Source organism: Pecten maximus, chromosome 8 (genome assembly GCF_902652985.1).
Source record: "Pecten maximus chromosome 8, xPecMax1.1, whole genome shotgun sequence".
Lineage (NCBI taxonomy): Eukaryota > Metazoa > Mollusca > Bivalvia > Pectinida > Pectinidae > Pecten > Pecten maximus.
In genome coordinates this window covers 28,670,430-28,687,642 of record NC_047022.1, presented here as the reverse complement: position 1 = coordinate 28,687,642, position 17,213 = coordinate 28,670,430, and the positions used below count along the sequence as shown (strand labels likewise).

The 17,213-nt window shown below is 35.4% G+C and overlaps 1 protein-coding gene and 1 long non-coding RNA gene across 3 annotated transcripts in view; one reads left to right on the top strand and one right to left on the bottom strand.

The window, feature by feature from the left end:
* Positions 1-8,016, top strand: part of LOC117333086 (peroxisomal acyl-coenzyme A oxidase 3-like) — a 28,483-nt gene extending 20,467 nt beyond the window's left edge. The window contains exons 9-14 of one of the 2 annotated variants that reach the window (XM_033892214.1): positions 1,483-1,593; positions 3,690-3,844; positions 5,179-5,323; positions 5,657-5,811; positions 6,397-6,545; positions 6,579-8,016. In XM_033892214.1, the coding sequence (XP_033748105.1) occupies positions 1,483-1,593; positions 3,690-3,844; positions 5,179-5,323; positions 5,657-5,811; positions 6,397-6,513 (683 nt within the window). In that variant the 3' untranslated portion in view covers positions 6,514-6,545; positions 6,579-8,016. Of the gene's footprint in view, positions 1-1,482; positions 1,594-3,689; positions 3,845-5,178; positions 5,324-5,656; positions 5,812-6,396 lie in introns of both variants that reach the window. The other variant, XM_033892213.1, reaches the window with a different exon arrangement.
* A 1,384-nt stretch (positions 8,017-9,400) lies between these two features.
* On the bottom strand, positions 9,401-13,562 carry LOC117333085. Its single transcript, XR_004533826.1, has 2 exons — positions 13,055-13,562; positions 9,401-13,003 (listed from the first exon to the last, which is right to left on the bottom strand). It is a non-coding gene; the product is annotated as an uncharacterized LOC117333085 (long non-coding RNA).
* Positions 13,563-17,213: the final 3,651 nt, after the last annotated feature.

Genomic DNA, 17,213 nt, shown 5'->3' with positions numbered 1-17,213 from the left:
ACATCAGGAAAGGTAATACTGTAGGTCTACTGGACTCCCAACATCAGGAAAGGTAATACTGTAGGTCTACTGGACTCCCAACATCAGGAAAGGTAATACTGTAGGTCTACTGGACTCCCAACATCAGGAAAGGTTAAACTGTAGGTCTACTGTAGGTCTACTGGACTCCCAACATCAGGAAAGGTAATATTGTAGGTCTACTGGAAAGGTAATACTGTAGGTCTACTGTAGGTCTACTGGGCTCCAACATCAGGAAAGGTAATACTGTAGGTCTACTGGACTCCCAACATCAGGAAAGGTAATACTGTAGGTCTACTGGAGTCCAACATCAGGAAAGGTAAAACTGTAGGTCTACTGGACTCCCAACATCAGGAAAGGTAATACTGTAGGTCTACTGGACTCCCAACATCAGGAAAGGTAATACTGTAGGGCTACTGGACTCCCAACATCAGGAAAGGTAATACTGTAGGGCTACTGGACTCCCAACATCAGGAAAGGTAATACTGTAGGTCTACTGGACTCCAACATCAGGAAAGGTAATACTGTAGGGCTACTGGACTCCAACATCAGGAAAGGTAATACTGTAGGTCTACTGGACTCCAACATCAGGAAAGGTTAAACTGTTTTTATTAATTTAGATTATGAAAGGGCGTGTGAACTTGTACAATCTATCATTAGCCATCGGCCATCTAGCCTACCTCCTTCTGGCATCAACTTTGCACTTTTAACAACTTTTAGAATTACAATAACCAAAAGGAAAGGCCAGGATCATGATATTATACAAATGAATGACCTTTACCTATTTTGAGGGTCACACAGGGAATGTGCTTAAATCTTCTTCAAAATAACAAAACAAGAGGCCCAGGAACATGATGTTAGGACTGTAGAATGAAAGGCTACAGAGTTGTTAAAACAAATGAACTTTGCCTACTCTCATACTGGAATCAAGAGGTATACAACTTTGCATTCACCTCAGTAATACAGGTCCGCTGGCTTCTGTATATTAATACACAAGAGTAACTGTCTGTGACATCTGGTATCTGTTACGTGTGAGAATTACTAAATGTTTACTTCTTACATAGATATAATTACATGTGAGAATTACTAAATGTTTACTTCTTACATAGATATAATTACATGTGAGAATTATTAATGTTTACATCTTACATAGATATAATAACGTGTGAGAATTACTAAATGTTTACTTCTTACATAGATATAATTACATGTGAGAATTACTAAATGTTTACTTCTTACATAGATATAATTACATGTGAGAATTACTAAATGTTTACTTCTTACATAGATATAATTACATGTGAGAATTACTAAATGTTTACTTCTTACATAGATATAATTACATGTGAGAATTACTAAATGTTTACTTCTTACATAGATATAATTATGTGTGAGAATTACTAAATGTTTACTTCTTACATAGATATAATTACATGTGAGAATTCTGATAATTCACTGTTATAGGAGAGACCATCAACACACCACTTAAAAGTGTCAATTTCCTCAATGACCTAGAGGGGCTGCTCCAGACCACATTTGAGGCACGCACAGTTGAAGACTGCTTCAATCCTGAAGGTAAAGTTTTGTTGTATGTGCAGGCATTCAGGAGATAAATGTAGGTATCCCTGAAGGCTTACACCATGTCATCTTTGTAACAGTGACACAGATGTTTGTCTTGACTGTGACGAAAAAAATATGGTGTCGCTTTACCAACAGTGACTGTGTCATTATCAGTGTTTCCCTTGTAAGCTTTGTGTTAAGTCTGCTGCACAAAAAATGTAAGTCCAACTTTAACCAAACTTGGTGTGTAGTTAGATCCTACAGTGAACATCTCAACACACACTTCATTTACACACTATAGATATATCAATCCAGAATATATGGTCCAATAACTGGAAATTAGGGACGCTGGAATCTGGAATTTACAATTTTGTGTTGAGCTCAGTTTCTCAAAAAGCATCTGTGTTATTTCAACCTCACTTTGAAGATATACATAGTACCAATGGTACTAGTAATTGCATTGTAGTATGGACATCTAAACACACCCTATAGAGTATGTGAATTGTTTTTTTCCTTGGGTGGGGGTGGTTTGTATTTTTGGATAAAAACCTCATATTATGCTTCTCTATTTCATTTACAAATTAGTTTATAATCAGATTGGAACAAGTTCTGTGTAATATACACATGTATCAGATGTAGATTTGTGTTTTTATTCTCACTCTTCGGAAGAGTTATTTTTTAGGTAGAAATGTCATGTTAGGGTAAATATGAGAACTGGTGGTTTTGCAAAATTTGTAATTTCTTTTGCAATACATCAATAATTATAGACATCTTTAGGTAAACGGGTGCTAAAATGTATCACTTTATTAATATGGAGGTTTGTTTGGTTGTTTTGGTGGAAATACCGAAATTTAAGTGAATTTTACTCAAAACTTACTTTACTGACAAATTAAAGTGGGACAGGCAAGACATTTAATTACACAGAATTCTTGTTTATGTTTACCTGTTAGTCTCTTAATCCATGACAGCATAATATACTGTCTCTGTGAGTACCTAAGTCTCTGTGAGTACCTAAGTCTCTGTGAGTGGCTGAGTCTCCGTGAGTGCCTGAGTCTCTGTGAGTACCTGAGTCTCTGTGAGTACCTGAGTCTCTGTGAGTGTCCGAGTCTCTGCGTGTACCTGAGTCTCCGTGAGTGCCTGGGTCTCTGTGAGTACCTGAGTCTCTGTGGGTATCTGAGTCTCTGTGAGTGCCTGAGTCTCTGTGAGTGCGAGTCCCCATGAGTACCCGAGTCTCTGTGAGTACCTGGGTCTCTGTGAGTGTCTGAGTCTCTGTGAGTGTCTGAGTCTCTGTGAGTACCTGAGTCCCTGTGAGTACCTGAGTCCCTGTGAGTACCTGGGTCTCTGTGAGTACCTGAGTCCCTGTGAGTACCTGGGTCTCTGTGAGTGTCTGAGTCTCTGTGAGTGTCTGAGTCTCTGTGAGTGTCTGAGTCTCTGTGAGTGTCTGAGTCTCTGTGAGTGCCTGAGTCTCTGTGAGTACCTGAGTCCCTGTGAGTACCTGAGTCCCTGTGAGTACCTGGGTCTCTGTGAGTGTCTGAGTCTATGTGAGTACCTGAGTCTCTGTGAGTGCCTGAATCTCTGTGAGTACCTTAGTCTCTGTGAGTGCCTGAATCTCTGTGAGTACCTTAGTCTCTGTGAGTGCCTTAGTCTCTGTGAGTACCCGAGTTTATGTGAGTACCTTAGCATCTGTGAGTACCCGAGTTTATGTGAGTACCCGAGTCTCTCTGAGTACCTGAGTCTCTGTGAGTGTCTGAGTCCCTGTGAGTACCTGAATCTCTGTGAGTACCTGAGCCTCTGTGAGTGCCTGAGTCTCTGTGAGTACCTGAGTCTCTGTGAGTACCTGAGTCTCTGTGAGTACGTGAGTCTCTGTGAGAACCTGTGTCTCTGTGAGTACCTGAGTCTCTGTGAGTACGTGAGTCTCTGTGAGTACCTGAGTCTCTGTGAGTACCCGAGTCTCTGTGAGTACGTGAGTCTCTGTGAGAACCTGTGTCTCTGTGAGAACCTGAGAACATTATTAAGAGTTAAGATTTTTCTGTTTTTGTCAGTCCCTAAGATCTTTTCCTTTCACTGGTGTTTTTCATGCGAGTAAAAGTTACACTTTGGTATCGTGACAGTGTCCTTGCGAGCATATAAATGGCTGGTTGGCCGTTTGTTAGTGGACAGTGCTGAACGTCTAAAGGAGCAGGGACAGTCCGGTAAAGATGCCTTCTCCGCGAGGAATGACAGTCAGGCCTACTACTGTCGTAGTCTAGCTCTAGCCTACATAGAGGTGAGGATCGGGGATAGAGAAAGATCGCCAATGTGATGTAACTTTTAGTGTTGACTTATTAGAATGGTGCTTTCTTAGATGTAATTGAAGCAAAGGTAGAATTATACCTGTTTGCTGTACAATTTGCTGGATACACTACACATTATTGGTTACTGATATGCAAGCAAAATTTACCAGGTACGTGTCAAAGAAGAATATGGTGACACATATATTGTGTAAAGCAGCCCATTCCAAACTTGTCATACCTAAAATTAGAATAAGATATCGGAGATTAACTTACTGATTCCTACCACACCTCTTTAGCTCACCTGATCCAAAGGACTGTCGAGTTTATGCCGTCCAAATTTGGTGTGGAGCATTCTTGGATGAAGAAGAACCCGTTTGGTGTAAACTATGGGCATGACCCCTAGGGGCGTGAGGGACAGGGTCATGCAGAGAAAATATGCACCAAATTGGTTAAAATCCTTCTTCTGTATGAATGAAAGGATTCAGTCCATATTTGGTCTGAAAAATCCTTGGGTCTCCAACATTGAGGCCTCAAGAGCGGGGTCCAATAGGGGAAACCGAGGCAGGGTGGTCAAGTTGCCATGGTAGGATGCAGGGATATTGGACATAACCGAAGGGTGGCTAGTGCAAGTCCTGGCACCAGTGCTGTGTTGTATCCTTGGACAAGATACTTTACTCTGTTGTGTTCCAGTCGACTCAGCTGTAAATGAAGACATTGTAGGGCTGTACAAGGAATGTGGTGTGTAAGCTGTTATCTCCGAAATGGCAGCTCCGGCTGTATGCTCCTCCAGGGAGTTGAGAAAGACATTTGGTGGCTTCTAAAGGCCCAATAACCACGAATAATGATTTGTTAACCCCTCTATTATTATTATATGTAGCAATCACTTTAAAATCCTTCTTCTTCTGTAGTAATGATAGGATTTTGTCCATATTTGGTCTGAAACATCCTTGAGTGAAAGAGAACCAATTTTGTATAAAAAAAGTGGGTGTCAAACATGGGAAATAAAGCAAATTCTTCAAAATCCTTCCTCTGTAGAAATGTAGAGTATTTTCATACATTTGGCAGAACAGTCTGATATTTAGGCATGCTCATGGAAAAGATATATAGTCTTCCAGTAGTGATATTACCTGGTATATATAGGTCACTGTGACCTATACACTGGTAGTGTATATTACATGTAGGTCAATTATTGTGACCTATTATATATAGTGTTAATTTTTTATGTAGGTCAGTAAATGATGATAAATAGTAAGAATGACACAGGAAAATTTGTTTTTTATGTAACAATTAGATTTATTTTAACTTTAAAAACATTTTTTATTGAAAGCACACTGTCCTGGACAGATTCCATCAACTGGAGACCGAGAGCAGGAATGGTGACACACCTCCAGAACTCAAACCAGTCCTCAATAAAATGTGTGCTCTGTTTGGACTATGGAGGCTGGAGAAACACTTGTCAACATTATATCAAGGTAAATAACTTGTTTTATATATAAAGTTATTACTATTGAATTATAGATTTGAGAAACAGTGTTGACACTAGTGTACTCTAAAGGTAGATAACTCCACAATACCATCCCATTTAATGAGGTCATCACTCTCAACCAGAATCATCATTTTTTTCTTTTTTTTTTCTTTTTTTTCTTTTTCGTCTTACTCATGATCCCAATTTTCATAAATATATATGTACATATTAATCTGAAAACGATCGTGTCGACATTGAGATAATACATTCAGACATGATGTATCTATGCATAAAATAATCATACTAGTCCTAAGTATATGATTCCATTACCTATCAATAGGGGGATATATCAAGGGAAGCAACCCTCCAAAACTGATCCAGGAAGCTATCCTCAGACTTTGTCATGCACTCAAGGGTGAAGCTGTCTCATTGGTCGATGCTATTGCCCCAACAGACTTTGTACTGAACTCTCCCATTGGTCGGTCAGATGGACAGGTAAGATGTCATTGTCCTTTTTAAGGGGGAGACATATATAGTAGCTTATGTTATTAGAAAACATCTCCAGTTTACCTATGATTTGTGTGTCTTTATCGTGTACCAAATCTCTGCAGCTCATATGGATGTGTTGTGTCGTTTAACCCAAGGTCATATCTCCAAGGTCAAGGTCATGAAACATGCATATCTTAACAGAGTGTATAGGACATATGACCATTATTGTATAGTATCATGGGTGTTTATTTATTGGTATTGCTGGTTGGTGTCAACTTCCTAACTGATCATTCCGTAGTTTTATCAAACTCCAGCTTCTAACATTGATTCTTAACTGAGAGTACTTACTTGAGATTTGAGAAGTCAGAAGATCAAATGTTGGTCATCTTGAATAGTTGAGGGCATCCACACTAAACAAGAGGTATAAATATTGGATTCCTCTTCATTGCTTTTCTCACTATTTCCTGTACAATTGTATTAATGAAAGCTATACAAAATGTATAATTTATGTACATGATAAAACAAATGGATTAGCCCCTCTGTACATATGGCATTATGTTTGTCAATTTAAATGTTTCCTTTCAATTTCAGATCTACAAGAACCTATATGGAGCAATGATCCAAGGACCGAACGCTTTAGAGCGGCCTGTTTGGTGGAAGGACTTTGTCGATGATAAACCTGTTGTTGGCTCCAAGTCAAAATTATAGACAGAATTTACAGGCTATGTATAACTGTGTACATCCTCCTCAACAGGGTATGTGTTGTGGTAGACATCCTCCTGTAAACCACAACTGGATATGTGTTGTGGTAGACTACGAACCATTTACAGACCAATACATGTGATTTAATACAAACCATGGACAAGATGTTGTGAGTTTATCAGGACACAAAATACTTGATATGGGGTCTTCACTACACCAGACAATGTAGGATACTGTATTATTTATTGTGTTCAAGTGTGAATCACATAGCAATTTCTGTATTTGTGACAGAAAAAGATAATAGTGAGTTACAATCATTAATGGTATCTTGTTAAATAGCTTTTAATCATTACTGAGACAATGATGTGAAATGACATGTGAATATTATGGTTTGAAATTCATACAGTTTTGTGCTGACGAAAAATTGACATTATTGAAATCTTACAGCACACTTTGGTAACAATAATATATATAATAAGATATAATTACTTCCACACATGTTTGACTGATTGTGACAAATTTATTAAAGATATCGGAAAACCCATTCACCAAACCTGAAATAAAAGCCGAAGAATTGTCATTAATTCAATACATTATATATCATTCAATATTAGATTATTTATTTATAGTATATACATTTTATTGATAAGATATACATGTATTGTAATCTATCTTATGAAGACTTTGTTCAATTTCAAACAACAAAACCTGAAAATATTGATGACAATCAACTCTCTTAGCTTATAAAATTGTATATTACACTAGATCCCTACAAATGGATGTTTGTTGAATGTTATTCACTTTATACAAATATAATCAGTAATTATAACTCATTAATGTGGACGACATTTAAATCTTCAGTAATGCCAATCTTTTATGAAGACATGTTAAATGATGGACCAGAACTGGGTAAGAGTGGATAGCTCCAAAAATCTGTATCTTATCCCGCTGTTGAAATAAGTTCTTTTTCTTATACAAATCTATTTATATACCCTGTATAAGTAGGTTTTTATTCTGATAGATGGGAGTGTGTAATACACATCATTATAGAGCCATTCCAGGTTGTACCAGTTATCCAATTCAATCACAATATATCTTATAAATATTCAAATTTCAATTCCTGTAAGTTGTTTCGAAATAGCTATATATATATATATATAGAATGAGTACAGGGTTTCACTCTGTGACCTGGCAATATGTTTTGTGGATATTTATGTTTGGAATGTATGTTGGTGTATTTTATTGTCTGTTCAAATATTTACATACACGTACATAGATGTATATGTTTTCCAGTTCACTAGCTGGAATAGTCCAAATATTTCCACATTTCCATGGTAACCATGTCTAGTGCTTGCTCAAGAAATCTATAGTCTAGTTGCATTCCAGTCATAAATCCTAGAGTACTGTTGTTGATTTGAATATCCAATCAGAGAATGCTCTTATTGTCAGACTTTATAACTTACACCATTGTTTGAATTATGACCTGAATAATAAAATTACAAACTGGCAGAAAGTCTATGATCAATTATCATTTTGAACACATTTGATCATGCACCCACTCATTAATACCTTGTAGATGCTATATAACTGTATAATTCTACACACCAGCTTTATATCACATCTAATTAGTAATATGACAGAGAACTGATCATGTGTGTGTTACGTCACAAGATGTTTACGTTGTCCACGTGACTACTATATATCTTTAACCGTTTTCTCGCATTAAACACCTATGATATTTAGTCAAGGTCACTTGTCTGGTAATTGAACAAATCTTGCCAAATTAGTTAACTAAAACGCAATGAGGAAGCCTTTGGAGGTTTTTATTCCAAACTTGTGACCTTAATTATTGGTCAGTGACATTGGTAGCCCTTCAATTCTGTTAACTTCTGAACTTAACAGCCTCTTGGCCTTGTAGTACATTCAAGTTAATATTGGTCTCAGAACTTTGTTCATCACATTTTCTCAACTTCCAAAACATGCTACAGCCAAAATGTTACAACTTCAGGCATCGCAATTCTGTAGAACGAAGTCTTCGAACATTTATTATTAAGCCTCTAAGCGAGTCAAAATATTCTATTTTTAAATCAATATGTACGTATATGTACCTCCTGATACATGTTAGTACCAGACTTCCTCTACAAAACCATAAGGATTAGTATTGCATTGTGTTTTAGCATACTAATTAGGCGAGAGGCTATATATCAACATCAATTATCAATTATCAGACACATGACCAATTCTTACAAGTTATGGGGGAAATGTCTTTGTTTATGTATGATAATGTAACAGAGCGCATGATAAATGTATTTCAATGCCTCTGGGAATTACCCAGGACCTCCAGCATAATACTAAGTCTTGCACTCAATCAATTGAGCTATAGAAAAGATCCCTCTTGCCGAGTGATATATTGTGGCTAGTATTTACTAGGGTTATATGTAATACCTTTACTCTACACTTGCGGGTCTGTAAAAGTCCTTTTCATGCAAGGTTGAGGATAAACATTCGTCACATCTCAGCTCATAGGAAATCTAGAACGGGATGTCTCCATATATAGCTCCATATTTTCTGCGGTACATATTTAAATTGTGAATCCCTATAATACACACAGAAAGGTCGCCATAGATTAACATAATGGCAAACAGTTCAGCAATATATCCAGCTCCTATTTTCAGAAAAGGTAATAAGTTGGTATGATTCGTGTTTTGGAGCCAGGCCTACATTTGGCAATAAGCCCCTTCCCCAGCTGATTGCCAGTTGAGTACAGTACAGCTGTAATATGCACAGTGACTTGAAATCATCTTCACAAACACTTTGTGAATGTTCAACTTTAGAGTATCTACCATCAAAGTAGAAAAATGAATACTGCCAATAAAAATGAGACAACAAGGAGTTAACAAGGAGGATTGTTTATTTGATCGACTTGGTCAAAACAACCTAATTATCATACAAGACTATGTATTTAAGTATTGTTTACACAAAACAGTATGTAATGAAGAACTTTAAAATGTCTTAAAGTACCAAACTACCATACAAGTGTAATGACATGTAGATTTATAATAACAAGTTGGTTCTACTTGGAACTAAGAATAATAAATAAATTATATGACAACTTTAAAAAATATTTCAGAAAATCTTTTAAATTTTTCATAATAACATATGCTCAAAAGCAACAGACATATTAACATGATACTTGTACCATTATGGAAATGTAATTTTGTACCACCAGCCAAAATGTTGAGTGTATGTCTGTTAACAATATCAGGTAGTACTGCCGTTAAAAGGTTTTCATCTAAATATTGTGTATCTATATATAGGTATTGTACTCCTCTAGGCATGATACAATTAAGTATGAAAGCAGATATTGTAGGTACATGTATATTACAATTCACACAATATATTCTCTGACAAAGCTTAGTGAACTTAAATTAGACAAGATTATATTTGTATTGCTTGAAAATATTTCGGGTTCAATTTCAGTAATTAGGTGTTAAATATATTATGATCACATTTCCAGTTGTAGAAAAAAAAGTTATTACCAGGGAGGTATGATATATTGCAATCTAATTCAAAATTATACTTGTAATTTCCGCTTCTCTACGAATATTGACCGTACTGGTCCACTGAAGTTACAGCTTTCCCTCAATTGAATATTTAAATATCTGCTGGGCACATCACAAAGATTCAGATTTTTTTTTAAATCTCTGCTGAGAGCAACATCAAGATTCAGAAAATTACTCAACTCTTTGCCCAATTCACGAGTAAACATATCTTACCTTTGATACTGACAGTGATGTAGATGCGAGAGATAGGACATTCTTTATCTTAGGCGACCATAACAGTGGTGTTAGTATGGGAAATAGGAAAATCTTAACGCTGGAGTCTTTAACAGTTATGTAGGGGTGGAGGATGGGAATTTACCAGAGGGTGTAAAATTTAGTTAGTACTAAACTTCCGCAATACCTTGGAAATTCTCAGTTCAGACTTGAATTCCTCGGATAGAATTTCCTACAGATGACTGAATCTTGACCACCACCTTTTACTTGTGAATATAGATAAATCAACAGTACCTCCAGAAAACAACAAATATACATGTACAGCTAAATAATGCATGAGTTTGCATGGACAGAAGAGGAATTGGAACGGCCAGTTGAAGATTGTTTTGGTGGAAGTCTTGTTTTGGTGGAAGTCTTCTGCTCATCAAAATGTAAGCGTTATGATATCGATGTTGTCTATAACTTATGATTGAATATTTAAAACTTTACATTTGTGTCATGGCACTCCCTAGTCAGATTTTAGGAAAATTGTCAATGGACAATAACTGTAGTATACACAGTATTATGTACAACACCATAGTCAAAGCAACAGGAGCAACACCACTATGGATTTTAGACAATTTCTTTAAACAAGTCATCGGTCAACAGTAGGTCCATCTGAATTTCACTGATCATATAATAAAATAACCTCACTGTAACCTTTTGTAATATTGATACATATATCAACCCTTAGATGGTGATATAAACTTGTTTTTGGTTGGTTAATATCACAATCTTCAGGTTAATAAATATTCACACCCTCCTCATCCAAAGACAAGAGTTGTATTATGACCAAAAACTAGAAATTCCTGATAGAACATATATATATATAAAGTATATATATTCAGTGTTTATTTCAATAACTTAAAAGAAAGCATTCTACAAAATGGCATCTGACGCAGAAAATTTCACAAATAAATACATTTTAGTTAAGATTTTAATAACTTCACATAAAACTATTTAAAACTTAGTCCTGCTGAGTATACTTAAACAATCACTAAAAACTAATTAACAACCAAATACAACTAGGCAGCTTAAAACATGCTCACAAACCTTCAGTCTTTCAAACCATGTGTACTTTCACAATTAACAAGAAAAAAAAATAAATTCTAATTAACTGGTAAATACAAGTGTCCTATTAATTTTGTTTTAATCAATATAAATATCAGTACAAATATTTCAAATGCAGAATAATGGCCTAATATATATATAACAGACTGGTTTTGGAAGTGATATTTGGACCATGTGTTTTGAATTTATGTTTATATTTATCACTGTTATTTTGTAAGTCACCAGGGCACAATATTTTATAAATTAAAACATTTTGTACACATTCATCACCTGCATTTTGTACACATTCAACACGTGTGATAAAAAGAAAAGACACTTTCACAAATAAATTCAACAATTGAAAACAAGATATCCCTGAAATCTACATACCGTACAAGCACATTGTACTAGGTAACATACAGTCTTAAAAATCCTGTCGTTACAATCAATATTAAATTAATTTCCAGAAAATCTCTGTATTTGCTTCTTATTTTTTTAAGTGAGATAAATAATCTGAAAATTTGATAAATATAAAGTATACTTTTACCAGTAAAAAGTTCCAAAACAAGACCCTACCACCAATGTTGTGGACATAACAAATTGTATGACCCAATTACGACAATTGGAAATTGAGTAAGTTAAGAAACTTCATGTCAAATTAAGCATGATTTTTTAAAACATTTAGCCTGTTATAACACTAAATGTCTGTACACTACTGTATATCTACAACATGTTCCTCTCCTCAGATACATATCATGACAATGTTTCTCTCATTGTCAACTTTAACAGACACTAACACCTTGTGTAAACGAATCCTATTTATTTATCAAGACTTTTTGTTCATTTCCAGACAGTATTGCTTACTACAATATACAAAAATATTACTGACACTAACTCCAGATAAAATATGACCATCACCAAGGTAGGATGTGGCCATGGGAGTGAGTTAACTAGCATACACCCTTATACAAAACTCTCTTTGTAAAAACATTTTGCGTAAGACACAATTTAATTGGTATAATACATTAAGGAACTACACATATCAAATGGACTTTGCTGAATTTCACATCTATTAACTTATCAGACTTTGCTATAGAAGTTACTTGTGAGGTTAACCGGTGACAATTGTTAGTAATTCTGAGTATTCTGTGTTTTCACTATAGTATGTATATTGCCATCATTAAAATAACTGACATTAAACCCCGATAATACATTACCATACAATTCAGGAAACTTCAAAGCCTGTACAGCTTCAAAACCATTTGATGAAAATGTTTCTATCACCAGTATTCTGTTAAAATCTATGTACATGTATTACTGTTTGAGTATTAGAATATATGGTTACATAGATAAACAGTTACATACACACCATCACACTGGCACATCCTTGTATCCCCTCCCCCCTAATACTCATCCTCTAACGCCAACTCTCTTTTTTTCACACTAACTCTTATCTTTTCACCTTAACTCTCATACTCTCACCCTAACTCTTATCTTTTCACCTTAACTCTCATCCCCTCACCCTAAATCTCATCCTCTTACTCTAAACTCATCTTTTCACCTTAACGCTCACCCAACTCTCATCCCCTTACCCTAAATCTCATCCTCTTACTCTAAACTTATCTTTTCACCTTAACTCTCACCCTAAATCTCATCCTCTTATTCTAAACTCATCTTTTCACCTTAACTCTCACCCATCACCCCAACTCTCATCCCCTCATCCTAAATCTCATCCTCTAACTCTAAACTCATCTTTTCACCTTAACTCTCATCCCTCACCCTAACTCTCATCCTAGCTCTCACCCTAAACTCATCTTTTCACCTTAACTTCCATACTCTCGCCCCAACTCTCATCTTCTCGCCCTAAACTCATCTTTTCACCTTAACTCTCATCCTAACTCTCATCTTCTCACCCTTCTTTCATCTTCTCACCCTTCCTCACACCCTAACACTCATTCTCCTTCATACAGTCTCACCATCTTCTCTACAAGGCTAAAACCTTAAATCATCTCAAAATACATATTGAACATCAAAGACTTTACTCTGGTTACTAACAGAGAGGTGCCTCTAAGCAGTGAAGTATTTCTCTGACTCAGAGACAAGCTACACACACTTGTGTCGCCATGACAACCAATAAATAACCAGACTTGTTATAAGATATTATCATACAATAGCTATATATATATATAGCTAGTGCACGTGGTTGTAATAGAAACAAACTTAATTCTTTGATTTTGAGCCTTGATCTGGATATTTAGTAATTTCACCACCTTGTTTCTTTTGCCGTCATCTCATTGTGGACAGATTCTATTACTAAGTAATTATTATATAATCTGCTGTGTATATTATGTGTTGACGTTTACATATTTCCAATAAGTAAGGGACCAAATCAGATCAAATTGATTATGTTGACGAACCAGTGGTCAATTTTGAAATGAGACAGCCTGGAAGCAAGATAATTGGGCTGTCCTTATTCTGTCAGGCTAACAAGGTCTAACTAGGTACAGGAAGTAAGATAATTGGGCTGTCCTTATTCTGTCAGGCTAACAAGGTCTAACTAGGTACAGGAAGTAAGATAATTGGGCTGTCCTTATTCTGTCAGGCTAACAAGGTCTAACTAGGTACAACTTCACCACTCATCTCATGATCAAATGTTTTGGAGAGTAAATCAAGTAGATCTATAACAAATATGTATACCACTTGTGCTATTAACAATGAGTTCCTCTGCCGTACCTATATATCTATAATTATATACAGGTACCAGTTACTGACCAGTCTATAGTGTAAACAATATATACAATCTTACTGTTCCTCATACAATGATCTGTGAACAAAAATCTACACTCTATGTTATGTACAAATCTTCTGATACAATATGAGAACAATTAAAAAGTCTATGAATACCTGTAAGTGAATTCTGTGCTTACACCAATCAGTAAATGAGTGATACCATATGTATTATGGCAAGATGAAAACCCATGTAAATCTATGTTACAAGTAACTGTTAACAATGTACTTCCTGGTGAAGATTTGTGCTGTGTGCAATAATAACTAAAAAGTCATTTCCTGTTTGGAAGTACATGTACCCAGTTAATAATTATTCAGTTATCTCAGAATTTTTCATTTCAAAATAAAGAATAAACATACACATATTAAATAAATGTAAAATTGTCAATTAACATTGAAAATGTACCTGATAAAAGAAAACTTTCTATAACTACATGTAGATTTACATGAAAATGTGTTATTGTTTTTTTTTGTATTTCAAATGTAAGAAAATAAAATATAGCAAATATACTGCTCCATAAATAACCGATAAAGACATGTAATGACATAACAGGAATTATTACTGTATTAAGATTTTGATTATCAAAGGCACCAAATACTGGTATAGTATTGCTACATGTATTTCTTGGCGATACATTGGTACACAGACCAAATCTGGTAACTTAATTATAACATGGCTAGATATCGTCATGTTCCTATCTAATTTTAAATAGTGTCAAGTCCCAATTTAATTTATTAGATAATCATGGAACAGAAGAGGAAAATTTGCAATGACCAAACAGGGACTCACACTCCAGTACAGGCAGGGTATTTTTTAGTTGGAGTCCCAGTACTGGCAGGGTATTTTTTAGTTCGAGTCCCAGTACTGGCAGGGTATTTTTTAGTTTGAGTCCCAGTACAGTCAGGGTATTTTTTAGTTCGAGTCCCAGTACTGGCAGGGTATTTTTTAGTTTGAGTCCCAGTATGGGCAGGTATTTTTTAGTTGGAGTCCCAGTACTGGCAGGGTATTTTTTAGTTGGAGTCCCAGTACAGACAGGGTATTTTTTAGTTGGAGTCCCAGTACTGGCAGGGTATCTTTCATCATTCCTTCCTTTTAAGATAAGTACAATAAAACTGACCTGATCTGAGTTTTCTGATATTCTGTCATATCTGATATACTACTACACATGTACAGCTACATAACGTAAAACATGTGTATGGTGAATACCTGCCTGATCCATTGTGTAGGATCCTAGAGAGTTTTGGGTAAGACACATGTACCTGGTTTCATGTACAGTAGACAAAATATGGTAAAGACAAGATAACAGAGACTAAACCCAAAATATGTAGGATGGATGAGCATGTGATGATAGACAACATGTGTATGACTTAGGAACAACAACGACCAATCATACATTGGGAACATGATGAGGATGTGAGCATTTATGAACAAGATGGTTCATTTGTCAGATACATGTGTTTGGTTATATTAAGCTTTTACAATAGTTTTTTCTTAAATATATATTTTCTATTTAAATACAAAATGATATAAATGGGCACTTGGATGTTTAAATATAATGCTTATTTTAGACATGATATTTTCATCAATTCTGATGTACTAAAATGAAACTATCAATATGCGAAATAACTTTTTTTTTTTAAATGAATAAGGATGTTTAAGCTATTCTTTAAAGTTGAGAGATATACTTGAAGATCTTTATACATTGCTCATTATTTTACAAGTTATGCTTTGTCATGAAATTACAACACACACTGACCAAGCCTATATGAAATATTGTTTTACTGTAGCAGCTGATATAAAATACCAAAAGCTACAGAGCATCAATAATTTTGATTTCGTAATATACGGGAGATGAAATGTGGTAAAAGTAATATACAATATAAAACATAAAAGTTTTCTGTTTCCCTATAAATATTTATTGAGGACAATTGATGTAGGCACTGAAAATGGCTGAGATTCTTTAAGAATACCATAATAAATATAATTATAACTCTGGGCTTGATGTCATTCCATCGCTCTGGTAACGTACTTACTGCAACAATGTTAAGAGGATTACACAGCAAGAACATGTATGACAGGCGCTTTGCAACCAAATAATTAGCCAAAGACTTTTAGCTAGCTGTTATACATAGTAACTTACGTTACACAGTTTTCTAATGTGACTGTATATTATCCTTTTAACATGTTAAATGGCATTTGGCTTTAAGTTAGGCTAAGACATAAACAAGAGATCCCAGAGGGATCTTGGCGCCCACCATTGAATGATCTTCATAGGTTCCATGTCAGATTGATCTTTTCTCTACTTTTCCCTTCATTTTACTAATCTGTGCAAATTGAGACATCCCTCCAGTACTTTTCAAACAAGGGAATCCTAGCTATATAAGAAATTTGAGATTTAACGATAATGGTTGTAGATTTAACGATAATGGCTGTTTGTTTGCCAGGTTGTTTTCAGGACAGACTGGTCCAAAAATGCAATGCAATGGACCAAGGGGAACCTACTTATGAAATTTGAGAAAGATCCATTGGGTACTTTCTCAGAAATAGTGATAACAAACTTCAATTGTCAAAATCCAAGATGGCTGCCTGTTGGCCATGTTGTTTTCAGATTGGTCTCAAAACACAATATGCATAACTAGGCACCAAGGGAAACCTACATATGAAATTTCAGAAAGATCCATTCAGTACATTCTCAGAAATAGCGATAACAAACTTCAATTGTCAAAATCCAAGATGGCTGCCTGTCAGCCATGTTGTTTTCGAATTGGTCTCAAAACGCAATATGCATAACTAGGCACCAAGAGAAACCTACATATGAAATTTGAGAAAGATCCCTTCAGTACTTTCTTAGAAATAGCGATAACAAACTTCAATTGTCAAAATCCAAGATGGCTGCCTGTCAGCCATGTTGTTTTCGAATTGGTCTCAAAACGCAATATGCATAACTAGGCACCAAGAGAAACCTACATATGAAATTTGAGAAAGATCCCTTCAGTACTTTCTTAGAAATAGTGATAACAAACTTCAATTGTCAAAATCCAAGATGGCGGTCT